Here is a 14,002-nt window from a genome sequence, read left to right as displayed (position 1 = left end):
TGTGTAGATGTGTCTTGCATCAATGCTTTTTTTTTTTGCTTGTTTTGTAAAAATGCGAATGAGTGTATCCACTATGACCCAGGTTCGCCCTGTACAAAAGCATCACTCCTCGTCACCCACAGCTCTCCTCCTGATCCTCAACCCACTCGCTCTAGTTGCCAGATCCTGCTCTGCAATGGCCTATAGTCTGCCTGTCACTATGGGCAAAATCACAGCCTGTTCTGTTCACTGCTCAATAAAACTGACTTCTTTGTTTGCTCAATGGCTTGGCAAAATCACAGCCTGTTCTGTTCACTGCTCAATAAAACTGACTTCTTTGTTTGCTCAATCCCGTGGCTTGGCCAAAATCACAGCCTGTTCTGTTCACTGCTCAATAAAACTGACTTCTTTGTTTGCCCAATCCCGTGGCTTGGCCTTGCCCAGTTTCACTCCGACAGCTGAAAGAGAACGCCAAAAATACAGCTTTAAAAATGTCACTAACTCTTTATCAGACATACTTTGGGGTGAAATTCCATTAAGCTTAACACAAAAACACCCTTCACGGGTTCCTCAGATATAAACTGAATCAATAGCCTGGTCCCAGATCTGTTTGTACATTTGTCATGACAATGTCCATAGGCGTTGGCTATACAGCACAAACAGATCTGGGACCAGGCAACTGAATCTAAGCTTATTGATCAATAACTATTCAGAAGTAGGCAATAAAGAAATATTTACCCTGTGTCCAGGAAGTAAACAAAGAAGGAAATGGTTAGATTTGACAGGAATCAAAAGATCTTTTAAGGCAAGAAACCTTTATCTGCTACAAAGACACTCATCATCTTAGATAAATACGGTCTCTCTATACATTTACAGGACATGATTATTCTCAAAACACTGAAAATGTCTCTCGTTCTTCCTCTCCCCGCCATCCCTCACTGTTTCACAGTTTCACTTTTCTCCAGTTGTCTCTGTACATGCCTCCTCATGACAACCGCGGTCAGGGTGCTACATAGTGCTAGGGCGAGGAAGGATACACCGGCGAACCACAGCTGCCTCTCCCCATACAACTGCAGCACTGTATCCCTCCGACTGCCATAGTCCAGGAAAAGGGCCTCCAGCTGACACAGCGTACACAGAGACAGGAAGAGGTGGAAGATCTGGTGACCCTGACCCATGATGTCACAATGCCCCGGGAAGAACCTCTCAGGAACAGGGCAGGAGAAGAAGAAGGCTGCAAGCAGGAAGGCGGCCATCTAAAAATGGAGGACCACAACGGAAACAAGTCAGTTGACTCTGTGAATTGTGTTTTTTTTAAATCCTCAATCATTTTGTGTGTGTTGTATTCTCACGGCTCAGGCAACTCTACGGGCCAGTTACCCAGACACAGATGGAGCTTCTCCATTGACCATGCTTTGTAGACTAGGATTTGGCTTTCGTTATCTGTGTCTGGGAAACCCGGCCCATAGAGTTGCCACAGCCATGATATAATTCCCTCCATTCTTTCATCCACACACCTGCAGGGCGTGGAGCGGTAGAGCTGGGTCCTGACCCCAGGGTACGGTAGCCAGGCGGTGGGCTACAGGGCTGATGTCCAGGAAGTAGGCCATGCTGGTGGGGATCAGCTGGCAGATCTTCCTCCGGAGTGGGTAAGGCCGGCGGTAACGTGACTTGGCAAAGCAGCAGCTAGCACAGGACAGCCAGCCAAGTAAGGCAGCGCCAGGGAGGAACCAGAACCCTAGAGGTAGAGGTAGAACAGTTTGTCATTCCACAGTATTAAGAATAAGGTGATATTGCCCTTAGATGCTGATCCTGGGTCACTTTTGCATTTCCCCCACTAATGGTTAAAGTTAGGATTGGGGGAGGAGAAGCTGATCCTAGAACAGTGTCTAGGGGAAATTTCACCCCGGAGCACAATATTACAACAATCGGCAATACATATTACAGATTTAAAAGCCACCATGTGGGACCACTTAGTAAGAGTTAAGAGACTGTAATCCTTCGTAGGCAATTATAACACAACTTCAGAATCAGGTATGCTAAAACGAAACACAATGTACCTAAGGCATCCAAAATGGCATTCTTTTCCCTTTTGGGCCCAGGTGAACAGTAGTGCGCTTAATCGGGTATCGCTTGGGATGCAGACAGGTTGAATAAAGTGCACTAGAGTGTGGAGAGAAGGCGTGTTGCCATAGCAATAATAAAAACACAAAATACCTACGGGGCTCTCCCTCCAGGCTGGCTCAGAGCAGTAGAAATAGTGAGCCAGGGAACAGCCATACTGATACACAGACACACCCACGTAGTCCAGGAAGAACAGAGTATAGTGAGCCAGCTCAGAGTGGGACTGAAGCAGGTGAGCTGCTACGCTACAACACAAGTAGGTGAGGGCAGACAGTATGTACAGGCAGAGAGGCAGGGACGCCGAGTCTAGGGACAATCCATAGGCCCAGACGCGTAGTAGCACCAGGGGACCTGCCAGAAGGTGTGTCCAGACGTTGAGGGATTCATTGTGTCTCTGGAAGAGGCTGAGGACGTAACAGCGCCAGTCCTGCCCCACCGGGCGGTAGCCAGAGAGGATGTAAGGCTCCCGGAACAGAGTAGGGACGCAGGAGACAGGGACGGTGGGGCTGGGGGAGGGGAGGGAGGGGAGTGAAGAGGGGAGGATGTCGGAGAGGTGAGGCAGCCGGCTGAGCTGCTTCACACTCAGAGTCAAGGTACTGAGACGCCCCAGGGCTCCGCTGGACATGATGATGGAGAGGTGGGGCGAGGGAAGGAAAGAGGGATGGAGGGAAAGAGGTGGGAATGGGTATAGAGGAGGTGTAGGGTGGAAAGTTGATTTGGGAAGACTTGGGTTTTGCTGTGGAAACAGAGAGAAACAAAATGCAGTTAAGATTATTTAAGAATCAAAGTATAGATTAGGTTGTATTGTATTCTGTAGTATACAAACAGTAGCAACTAAGGTGAAAACGGATGCTGTTTAAAATGAGGCAGGCTGACAGACACACATTTCTCACATAGCTGGCCATCTGGGAATTGGTTCACCAGTCTGTCAGCTTACACTGGGAAGCAGGTAGGTAGGCTAGCATGCACCAGAGAGCAGGCATGCAGTCATACCTGTAAATTGTTACCTCTGGCCTGCTACCTGACCCTAGTCTCACAGCCTCCCTTGACACCCCACCCGCACACTACGGAATGACAACAGCCACCCTATCTATGGCGTCAGCAGCGATACTAATAAGCACCTATGGAGACCAAAGACAAACATATACACCCAGAGAATACAATTCAAGCCATGATTGTGACTGATACAGTGCCAACTGGAAAGGGGACACGTCTGAAACTCCTAACAGCCGCCTTACCTTCCTCACATTAAGCGTGATTGTGTCAGATATTAGTGGTGACATTTCCCTTATTTGAAAAACTTTCCAACCGGGGTTGTCATTTATGGGTGAAATGCTTCTACAATTAGCCTGGGTAGCCAGTCTGTTTGAGTTATCATTCCACTCCTTGTTATCATGCGTTCTACAATAGCCTGACCCCAGATCTAGGATCAGGTTACTTGTACAAGGGAAAAAAGACTAGAAAGACAGGGATGAGGCAAACAGCATTCTAGCAAAAACAACTACAAAAACAGATGAGGCAACAGCATTCTGCACTGGCTGAATGGAGTGTCTGTCTGTCTCTATTCATGTCAGTGGCCCATTATCAGCATTCAACTAAACCTCTAGAATCTAGAAGAAAATGACCAAAAATGGGATAAGCACAAGAAGCAATGAGAGAGAGAGAGAGTTCTAGATTAATGTAAAAGGGGAAATAATATATTTAAAAAAAATTCTAGACAAGTTATTATCCTCTCATATTCAAATTATTGTTTGAAAATATAGAAATCTCACCTGTCTTTCTGTATGTTCGTGAATGTCTAGACAGAACACACCTGTTGCTGGGAGCCGTCGCAGTTATCAAATACCACTACAGCGCTGGACCCCATTCCACATCGTTTTTCATTTCTACATCGATTTTGTGATGCTGATGGTGAAGCCTATTCTCAAGCAGACAGTGAGTGGTAGCAGCACGGCAGGTGAACTCTGCAATCTACAAGTGACAGCATAGCAACCCTACTGCAAAGAAGTGATTTGGGAGACTGGGCGTGCCTAAAAAGGTATGCTAAACCATTGGGCTAAACAGAGAACGCCCAAAACTCAAGGACTGACCTACATTTTCCGAGGCAATGGCGCCATGAAAAAAATGATCTAATTCTAAAGCTACGCACATTGGGTTACGCATCACAATAAAATATATAGCCTAGGATATTTTGCGTCTCATAATACAATCACAATAGCTTATCAAAACAACCATTTTTTCATGCACACGAGAAACAGAAAACACGATTTATTATTGAAGCATAATATCAAATTGCATGATAGGTTGATAATTGATTTCGAATAGCATTCTAATATATATATTTTTTGCATTTTTAAATTTGAATATGCAGAGCCTCATTATACGTTTAAAAACCAATCAGTGCCTATGCGTTACAATACATACACTTCAATGCACTACAAAATTACATATTTCGCAAATAATGCAATGGCCACAGCTCGTTTAAGTTAAATAGCGCCATCTGGTGTACTATCGGTGGAAGAGCGTCGTTTGTGGGACCAGGCAATGCAAGGGGTGCTTAGAAGATATTGAACATGCGCCATAGGCAGCTGGTGCATGTTCTATAGTGTATCTTCCGAGCCTCTCTTCTTGCCATGGCAGGGGAAAGTTGTTTTGGGGGGAATGGTGCTGAGTAAAAGTATGGCACAACAATGGGCCTCAAGATCGCGTCACGGTATCTCTGTGCATTTAAAATGTAAATTGTGTTTGTTGTCTGTTGAAGCTTATGCCTTCCCATACCATAACCCCACTGCCACCATAGGGCACTCTGTTCACAATGTTGACATCAGCAAACCGCTCACCCACACGACGCCATACACCTGGTCTGCAGTTGTGAGGCCGGTTGAAAGTACTGCCAAACTCTCTAAAACAACTGCTTATGGTAGAGAAAATAACATTACATTCTCTGGCAACATGTCTGTTGGACATTCCTACAGGCTGCATGTCAATTGCTCGCTCTCTCAAAACATGAGACGTCTGTGGCATTGTGTTGTGTGACAAAACTGCACATTTTAGAGTGGCCTTTTTAAGAACCCCAGCACAAGGTGCACCTGTGTAAAAAAAAAAAGATCATGCTGTCTAATCAGTTTATTGATATGCCACACCTGTCAGGTGGATGGATTATCTTGGCAAAAGAGAAGTGCTCACTAATGGATGTAAACAAATTTGTGCACAAAATTTAAGAGAAATAAGCTTTTTTTTTGTGCATATGGTATATTTCTGGGATCTTATTTCAGTTCATTAAACATTGGACCAACACTTTACATGTTGGGTTTCTATTTTGTTCTGTTTAAATGACCGTTGCATTATCTTCTTTCATCATGAAGTCCTTTGAGAGGCTAGTTAAGGATCATATCACCTCCACCTTACCTCACACTCTAGACCCACTACAATTAGCATACCGCCCCAACAGGTCCACAGAACTAAATTACTACCGCCCCGTAGCACTCAATTACGTCATCATGAAGTCCTTTGAGAGGCTAGTTAAGGAGCATACCGCCCAAACAGGTCCACAGATGACGCAATCGCCATCACACTGCACACTGCCCTATCCCATCTGGACAAGAGGAATACCCATGTAAGAGAGGTCAACCGATTATGAGGACCAAACAAAAACGATACAGATTAATCGGCTGATTTAAAAAATATATATATATATTTGTAATAATGATAATTAAAACAATACTGAATTAACACTTTTATTTTAACATAAATATAACTTAATATAATACATAAATACAAATCTATTTAGTCTCAAATAAATAATGAAACATGTTCAATTTGGTTTAAATAGTGCCAAAACACAGTGTTGGAGAAGAAAGTAAAAGTGCAATATGTGCCATGTAAAAAAGCTAACGTTTCAGTTCCTTGCTCAGAACATGAGAACATATGAAAGCTGGTGGTTCCTTTTAACACGAGTCTTCAATATTCCAAGGTAAGAAGTTTTAGGTTGTAGTTATTATAGGACTATTTCTCTCTATACTTTTTTACTATTTTTTTTTTTGACTATTGATTGTTATTCTAGGCACTAAAGTATTGCCAGCCTGATCTCTGGAGTTGATAGGCTTGAAGTCATAAACAGAGCTGTGCTTCAAGTATTGCGAGCAGTAAAGTGCTGTTTGAATGAATGCTTACGAGCCTGCTGCTGCCTACCACCGCCCAGTCAGACTGCTCTATCAAATATCAAATCATAGACTTAATTATAATAAACACACAGAAATATTAGCCGTAGGTCATTAATATCATCAAATCCGGAAATTATAATTTCGAAAACAAAATGTTTATTCTATCAGTGAAATACAGAACCGTTCCGTGTTTTATCTAACGGGTGGCATCCCTAAGTCTAAATATGGCTGTTACATTGCACAACCTTCAATATTATGTGATAATTATGTACAATTCTGGCAAATTAATTACGGTCGTTGTCAGGAAGAAATGGTCTTCACACAGTTCGCAACGAGCCAGGCGACCCAAACTGCTGCAATATAGCCGGACTCTGCTTGCACAGAGCGTAAGAGAAGTGACACAATTTCCCTAGTTAATATTGCCTGCTAACATGAATTTATTTTCCCTAAATATGCAGGTTTAAAAAAATATATACTTGTGTATTGATTTTAAGAAATGCATTGATGTTTCTGATTATTGGTGCAACGACAGCTTTTTTCACGAATGTGCTTGTTAAATCAACACCTGTTAGGCGAAGTAGGCTGTGATTTGATGATAAATTAACAGGCACCGCATTGATTATATGCAACACAGGAAAAGCTAGTTAAACTGCCAGTGGGGCAAAAAAGTATTTAGTCAGCCACCAATTGTGCAAGTTCTTCCACTTAAAAAGATGAGAGAGGCCTGTAATTTTCATCATAGGTACACTTCAACTATGACAGACAAAATGAGAAATGAGAAAATCCAGAAAATCACATTGTAGGATTTTTAATGAATTTATTTGCAAATTATGGTGGAAAATAAGTATTTGGTCACCTACAAACAAGCAAGATTTCTGGCTCTCACAGACCTGTAACTTCTTATTTAAGAGGCTCCTCTGTCCTCCACTCGTTACCTGTATTAATGGCACCTGTTTGAACTTGTTATCAGTATAAAAGACACCTGTCCACAACCTCAAACAGTCACACTCCAAACTCGTTCATAAATACATTAAGAACTTTATAGACCATCTCTAGCTATACTAACTCTCTCTTCTCTAGGATGTGTTTGACCAGCTATCCCGCTCCCTAGACCCCAGTATTCACGGTCATGAGTACATTAAGAAGGCCATCCTGTGTATGTTGTTTGGAGGAGTGGAGAAGCTTCTGGAGAATGGGTCACACATCAGAGGAGACATCAATGTAGTGCTCATAGGTACTGAGACCACTGAACTACTGCCGTTCTCTCTCTTTCCTTCTCACTCTCGTTCTCTCTAATAATAATGATTATAATTATATTATTATTTTCAGTGATATTCTGATTTCATCTTTTCAGTTTTTGTTGGAAAGGGTTAACACTGTAGAGAAAAAAAAGATCCAATCAGGATTTTTCTTGTGGTGGTCTATGTGGAGATAATTTGAGCTATTGGCCATTGGCTACGCCATCAGAAGCTAAATGGAAAGCCATCAGCCAATCAACTGTGTTAGGGCAAAACATTTTGGAGTGACAGTAGAATCAACCAATCACATTTAGACTTGTAATGGCTGGGACCGCCTTCTCAAAGGGCAACAATAGCGAGCAGAGCAGTAGTTTTCCCACAGTTTAGCTAGCTTTTGTTGTAGGCTAGTTTGCAGCAGGTGTTATCAAAGAGGATGTCGATGCTAATTTGTTAGCTTCTCCCTTTTCACGAATAACTTTCAATAAGAAGTTCACTTTTTTTTTTACTGCAGTGGGCTAAATCAGGGTCTCACGGAGGGATACCTCACACCCAGGGTTATGTGCTGACTAAGAAGACACCTGTACCATGACCTGGACCATGTTAGATATAAAGCTGAAATGTATTTCATTTTTTGTTTGTATCCCAATATTATATGATATACATCACAAAATACTAAAATATAACAAAACTGTTTTGACACAGAAGCACCATATTTATGTCATTTGTTTCATTAAATCATTTTTATTAATTATGAAACATAGTAATAACATTCCACCCATGAGGCCAAAGAGGGTGCTATTGGTCATTGACTACAGGAAAGGGTTGTTTCATGTGAGCTGTGAGTGGAGCTGTGTGTTCCGTTCCGCCCTACCCTTCTGGCTATCCTACTGGCTACCCCACCGGTTCCTCCCTACCCTACTGGCTACCCTACTGGCTACCCTACTGGCTACACTACTGGATACACTACTGGATACACTACTGGCTACCCTACTGGCTACACTGCTGGCTACCCTACCGGATACACTACTGACTACACTACTGGCTACCCTACCGGTTCCTCCCTATCCTACTGGCTACCCTACCGGTTCCTCCCTATCCGACTGGCTACCCTACCGGTTCCTCCCTATCCTACTGGCTACCCTACCGGTTCCTCCCTACCCCACTGGCTACCCTACTGGCTACACTACTGGATACACTACTGGCTACCCTACTGGCTACACTGCTGGCTACCCCACCGGTTCCTCCCTACCCTACTGGCTACCCCACTGGCTACCCTACTGGCTACACTACTGGATACACTACTGGCTACCCTACTGGCTACACTGCTGGCTACCCTACCGGATACACTACTGACTACACTACTGGCTACCCTACCGGTTCCTCCCTATCCTACTGGCTACCCTACCGGTTCCTCCCTATCCGACTGGCTACCCTACCGGTTCCTCCCTATCCTACTGGCTTCCCTACCGGTTCCTCCCTATCCTACTGGCTACCCTACCGGTTCCTCCCTATCCTACTGGCTACCCTACCGGTTCCTCCCTACCCCACTGGCTACCCTACTGGCTACACTACTGGATACACTACTGGCTACCCTACTGGCTACACTGCTGGCTACCCCACCGGTTCCTCCCTACCCTACTGGCTACCCCACTGGCTACCCTACTGGCTACACTACTGGAAACACTACTGGCTACCCTACTGGCTACACTGCTGGCTACCCTACCGGATACACTACTGACTACACTACTGGCTACCCTACCGGTTCCTCCCTATCCTACTGGCTACCCTACCGGTTCCTCCCTATCCGACTGGCTACCCTACCGGTTCCTCCCTATCCTACTGGCTGCCCTACCGGTTCCTCCCTATCCTACTGGCTACCCTACCGGTTCCTCCCTACCCTACTGGCTACCCTACCGGTTCCTCCCTACCTTACTGGCTACCCTACTGGCTACCCTACCGGTTCCTCCCTACCCTACTGGCTACCCTACCGGTTCCTCCCTACCCTACTGGCTAGCCTACCGGTTCCTCCCTATCCTACTGGCTACCCTACCGGTTCCTCCCTACCTTACTGGCTACCCTACTGGCTACCCTACCCTCCCTTCCCCACTGGCTACCCTACTGGTTCCTTCCTACCCTACAGGCTACCCTACTGGTTTCTCCCTATCCTACTGGCTACCCTAGCGGTTCCTCCCTTCCCTACTGGCTACCCTACCGGTTCCTCCCTACCCTACTGGCTACCCTACCGCTTCCACCCTACCCTACTGGCTACCCTACCGGTTCCTCCCTATCCTACTGGCTACCCTACCGGTTCCTCCCTACCCTACTGGCTACCCTACCGGTTCCTCCCTACCCTACTGGCTACCCTACCGGTTCCTCCCTACCTTACTGGCTACCCTACTGGCTACCCTACCAGTTCCTCCCTATCCTACTGGCTACCCTACCGGTTCCTCCCTACCCTACTGGCTACTCTACCGGTTCCTCCCTACCCTACTGGCTACCCTACCGGTTCCTCCCTACCCTACTGGCTACCCTACCGGTTCCTCCCTACCTTACTGGCTACCCTACTGGCTACCCTACCGGTTCCTCCCTTCCCTACTGGCTACCCTACTGGTTCCTCCCTACCCTACTGGCTACCCTACCGGTTCCTCCCTATCCTACTGGCTACCCTACCGGTTCCTCCCTACCTTACTGGCTACCCTACTGGCTACCGTACCGGTTCCTCCCTTCCCTACTGGCTACCCTACTGGTTCCTCCCTACCCTACAGGCTACCCTACTGGTTTCTCCCTATCCTACTGGCTACCCTACCGGTTCCTCCCTTCCCTACTGGCTACCCTACCGGTTCCTCCCTACCCTACTGACTACCCTACCGTTTCCACCCTACCCTACTGGCTACCCTACTGGTTCCTCCCAGTACTACAGCACTGCCTTGGACTGCTAGCTAGCTAGCTTACATAACATTTGGTTCTGGGTGATGAGATAAGTTTGGGAAAACCTGGTAACTTGTTTAGTGAGTAGTGAACAAATGTATACAGTTTCATATTGCAATATTATTCTGGACAATATTATATCCATAGTTTGTCTCCAAATAATGTATTCATTTTTTGCTAGGTCACGTTAGCTAGCGCTAGTCGGCTGTACCTGCACCAAAACTAAATTTTTCATCCTATATCTTGTTCTCGTCTGTTTAACTAGTATCGTGATAATATTGTATTGTGAGGTCCCTGTCAATTCCCAACCCTATTAGTGAGCACTGTTAAAAGTGTTACAGTAATGGTCTGGATCCTAATTGTATCACATGTAAGAATGACCTCTCTCTCACTCTCTCTTGATCCCTCGATCCCTCTCTCTCTCTCTCTCTCTCTCGATCCCTCTCTCCCATTCCCTCTCTCCCATTCCCTCTCACTCAATCCCTCTCTCTCTCGATCCCTCTCTCTCTCGATCCCTCTCTTTCTTCCGATCCCTCTTTCTCCCGATCCCTCTCTCTCGCTCTCGCTCTCTCTTGCTCTCGCTCGCTCTCTCTCTCTCGACCCCTCTCTCTCTCTCTCTCGATCCCCCTCTCTCTCGATCCATCTCTCTCTCCCTCTCTCTCGATCCCCTCTCGATCTCTCTCTCAATCCCTCCCTCTCTCTCGATCCCTCTCTCTCTCTCTCTCTCGATCCCTCGATCCTTCTCTTTCCCCTCTCCCTTTCTTCCCCTCTCTCTCCCTTCACTAGGTGACCCGTCAGTGGCTAAGTCCCAGCTGCTGCGTTATGTCCTGCACACGGCGCCCCGAGCCATCCCAACCACCGGCCGAGGGTCATCTGGAGCGGGCCTGACCGCTGCTGTCACTACTGACCAGGAGACTGGTAACGACACACACACAGGCTCGCACTCACACACTGAGGTGAAACTCGACTGAAAGAGTGAATATCCTGAAAGTGAATGAATCCGTGACATGCCTATCAAATTAGGTAGTGAAACATTCAAATATACACCAAATGAATAAGTGAATCATATCATATTTACATCAATGAATCATTAGTTGAAAAAGTGAACGAATCACATCATAAATGGCTCACTGATCCCCCTCACCCATAGACACGTTTACATTTGACATTTTTGAGTCATTTAGCAGACTCTTATCCAGAGCCACTTACAGGAGTAATTAGGTTTAAGTGCCTTGCTCAAGGGAACATCGGCACTTTTTTCAACTAGTCGGACAGGGGACCCGAACCAGCAGCCGCTAGGCTACCTGCCACTAGGGTAGCCTAGTGGTTAGAGCGTTGGACTAGTAACCAGAAGGTTGCGAGTTCAAACCCCCGAGCTGACAAGGTACAAATCTGTCGTTTTGCCGCTGAACAGGCAGTTAACCCACTGTTCCTAGGCCGTCATTGTAAATAAGAATTTGTTCTTAACTGACTTGCCTGGTTAAATAAAGGTTTAAAAAAAAAAAAAAATGTTATTACAGGTATATTACTATATTTCTCCTCTCCCACGAGGTGAGTGTCGTCTGGAGGCTGGGGTGATGGTTCTGGGGGACAGGGGTGTGGTCTGTATCGATGAGTTTGACGAGATGTCCGACATGGACCGTACCGCTATCCACGGGGTGATGGAGCAGGGCCGTGTCACCATCGCCAAGGCCGGTATCCATGCCAGGCTCAACGCCCACTGCTCCGTGCTGGCAGCTACCAACCCCGTCTACGGCAGGGCGAGTTATGAACTATTACCGCTTTCAGACGTATGGAATGTCGGCTACGATGCCGCCACGGAACCTTCTCTGGAGATCGTTTCGAAGCGCCACTGGAACGAGCGTTTAACTTGTCTGTAAAGGAATGCCGCTTCTGAAGTGGGACTAACGTCCGTCACTAGGCATCCGGAACTGTCAATCAAATGATCTCGAGCTGCCTGCACGCAGCCCACTAACTCATAGGAAAAGTACTATACAATGATTTACCAAGACAATTAGTAGAAATAAAAACACATCTAGCTACCATAAACAACAACACAGCAGCACACCAATCAGCAACGTCTAGTGTTGTCAGGGAAACAACGCTGAACATTCTATTTGGGAGACGAATTATACTGTCTGAAAACAGATGCTTCAGATGAGCCGCTTTGTTCTAGTGTCTGAAAGGGTATTAATTGTCGCTATCGACCTGTTACCGTAGCAGCGTCCTATGCAGGAAAAGGGTATATGACCCAATAAAATTATTTTCTATTTGAGACTGTTAGTCATTTAAGGTACAGTTGGGAACCACTGGTCTAAATGGGTACTGTTGGGGGTACTGGATTTGGGAACCACTGGTCTAAATGGGTACTGTTGGGGGTACTGGAGTAGGGAACCACTGGTCTAAATGGGTACTGTTGGGGGTACTGGAGTTGGGAATCACTGGTCTAAATGGGTACTGTTGGGGGTACTGGAGTTGGGAACCACTGGTCTAAATGGGTACTGTTGGGGGTACTGGAGTTGGGAAACACTGGTCTAAATGGGTACTGTTGGGGGTACTGGAGTTGGGAACCACTGATCTAAATGGGTACTGTTGGGGGTACTGGAGTAGGGGACCACTGGTTTAAATGTGCAGACTCTTCCCACTGTGCGAGGAAAAACAAACATGCCCTCTAATTAGTGCATGTTTTAAGTATCCCTATATTTCTGTTATTACGGTGCTGTCACCCTGTTATTAGTACTCCTCCGCAGTCGTCAATGGAGATGGACCAGATCAGGGTGCCATGGTAACCATGTACTGTGGAAATACGTTTTTTAGTAAACATTGTTAAACTGGAACCTAGTCGTTGCGTCGCTTTTTAAGTTAAAACCCTCTCCCTCATTCTCTACTCCTTCATCACTGCATCTTTCTCTCTCTGTGCTAAATCAGTTGTTATGTTGTTGTTTATAGAGAGAAGATAGTGAGTAAAGAGTTTATGAGGAAGTACATCCACATCGCCAAGGTGTTGACCCCCACACTGACCCAGGAAGCGGCCAATCACATCACTGAAGAATACTCCAGGCTGAGAAGCCAGGAACAGCAGGGTGAGTAGTGTAGACACGCACACACAGACAGAATATAGCCTTATAGTTACACCCATCTAGTACTGTGTCGGACCCCCTTTTGCCTCCAGAACAGCCTGAATTCTTTGGGGGTTGGATTGGACGACGCTACACCACCGTTTCACCCACAGGACTTCGCCTGACTGGATGTTTTTTGTTTGTCGCTGGTTTAAAAGAAAACAGATAAAGCAACACCTCGCTCTCCCCTATTTGACCTAGATAGTTTGTGTGTATGTGTTGACATGGAGGTTACGTGTGCCTTTATAAAAAATGTATGTTGTTTCTGTCCTTGAGCTGTTCTTGTCTAATGATGTTCTGTATTATGTTTCATGTTTTGTGTTGGACCCCAGGAAGAGTAGCTGCTGCTTTTACAACAGCTAATGAGGATCCTAATAAAATACCAAATACCCCCCCCATCTAACCTTCTCCCCCGTCTAACCCCCTGCCCCTCCTCGCTCCCTCCAGACGT

The 14,002-nt window shown here is 45.9% G+C and overlaps 1 protein-coding gene and 1 pseudogene across 2 annotated transcripts; one reads left to right on the top strand and one right to left on the bottom strand.

Annotated features, from left to right (window-relative positions):
- Positions 1 to 463: 463 nt before the first annotated feature.
- On the bottom strand, positions 464 to 4,132 carry paqr8 (progestin and adipoQ receptor family member VIII). 2 transcript variants are annotated; one of them, XM_035763446.2, is made up of 4 exons: positions 3,917 to 4,132; positions 2,197 to 2,839; positions 1,497 to 1,717; positions 464 to 1,235 (listed from the first exon to the last, which is right to left on the bottom strand). In XM_035763446.2, the coding sequence occupies exons 1-4, from the start codon at positions 3,968 to 3,970 to the stop codon at positions 915 to 917; spliced, it is 1,239 nt and encodes a 412-aa protein (XP_035619339.1). In that variant the 5' UTR covers positions 3,971 to 4,132; the 3' UTR covers positions 464 to 914. The 2 variants fall into 2 exon arrangements, with proteins under 2 accessions (XP_035619339.1, XP_035619340.1); XM_035763447.2 differs by having other exon boundaries at positions 3,876 to 4,088.
- The window catches only part of LOC118376700 (DNA replication licensing factor MCM3-like), a 13,720-nt pseudogene continuing 3,723 nt past the window's right edge, over positions 4,006 to 14,002 (top strand).

Source organism: Oncorhynchus keta, chromosome 8 (assembly GCF_023373465.1).
Source record: "Oncorhynchus keta strain PuntledgeMale-10-30-2019 chromosome 8, Oket_V2, whole genome shotgun sequence".
NCBI lineage: Eukaryota > Metazoa > Chordata > Actinopteri > Salmoniformes > Salmonidae > Oncorhynchus > Oncorhynchus keta.
The sequence above is the reverse complement of the archived record's forward strand: the minus strand, read 5'-3'. Positions and strand labels throughout refer to the sequence as shown.

Excerpts from the sequence above, each read along its gene's own strand:
- paqr8 (XM_035763446.2), bottom strand. The coding sequence starts at position 3,970 with ATGGGGTCCAGCGCTGTAGTGGTATTTGATAACTGCGACGGCTCCCAG. Across the intron at positions 2,840-3,916 it reads GCGACGGCTCCCAGCAACAG|CAAAACCCAAGTCTTCCCAA; the intron begins GTGTGTTCTGTC and ends CTGTTTCCACAG. Across the intron at positions 1,236-1,496 it reads TACCGCTCCACGCCCTGCAG|ATGGCCGCCTTCCTGCTTGC; the intron begins GTGTGTGGATGA and ends CTCCATTTTTAG.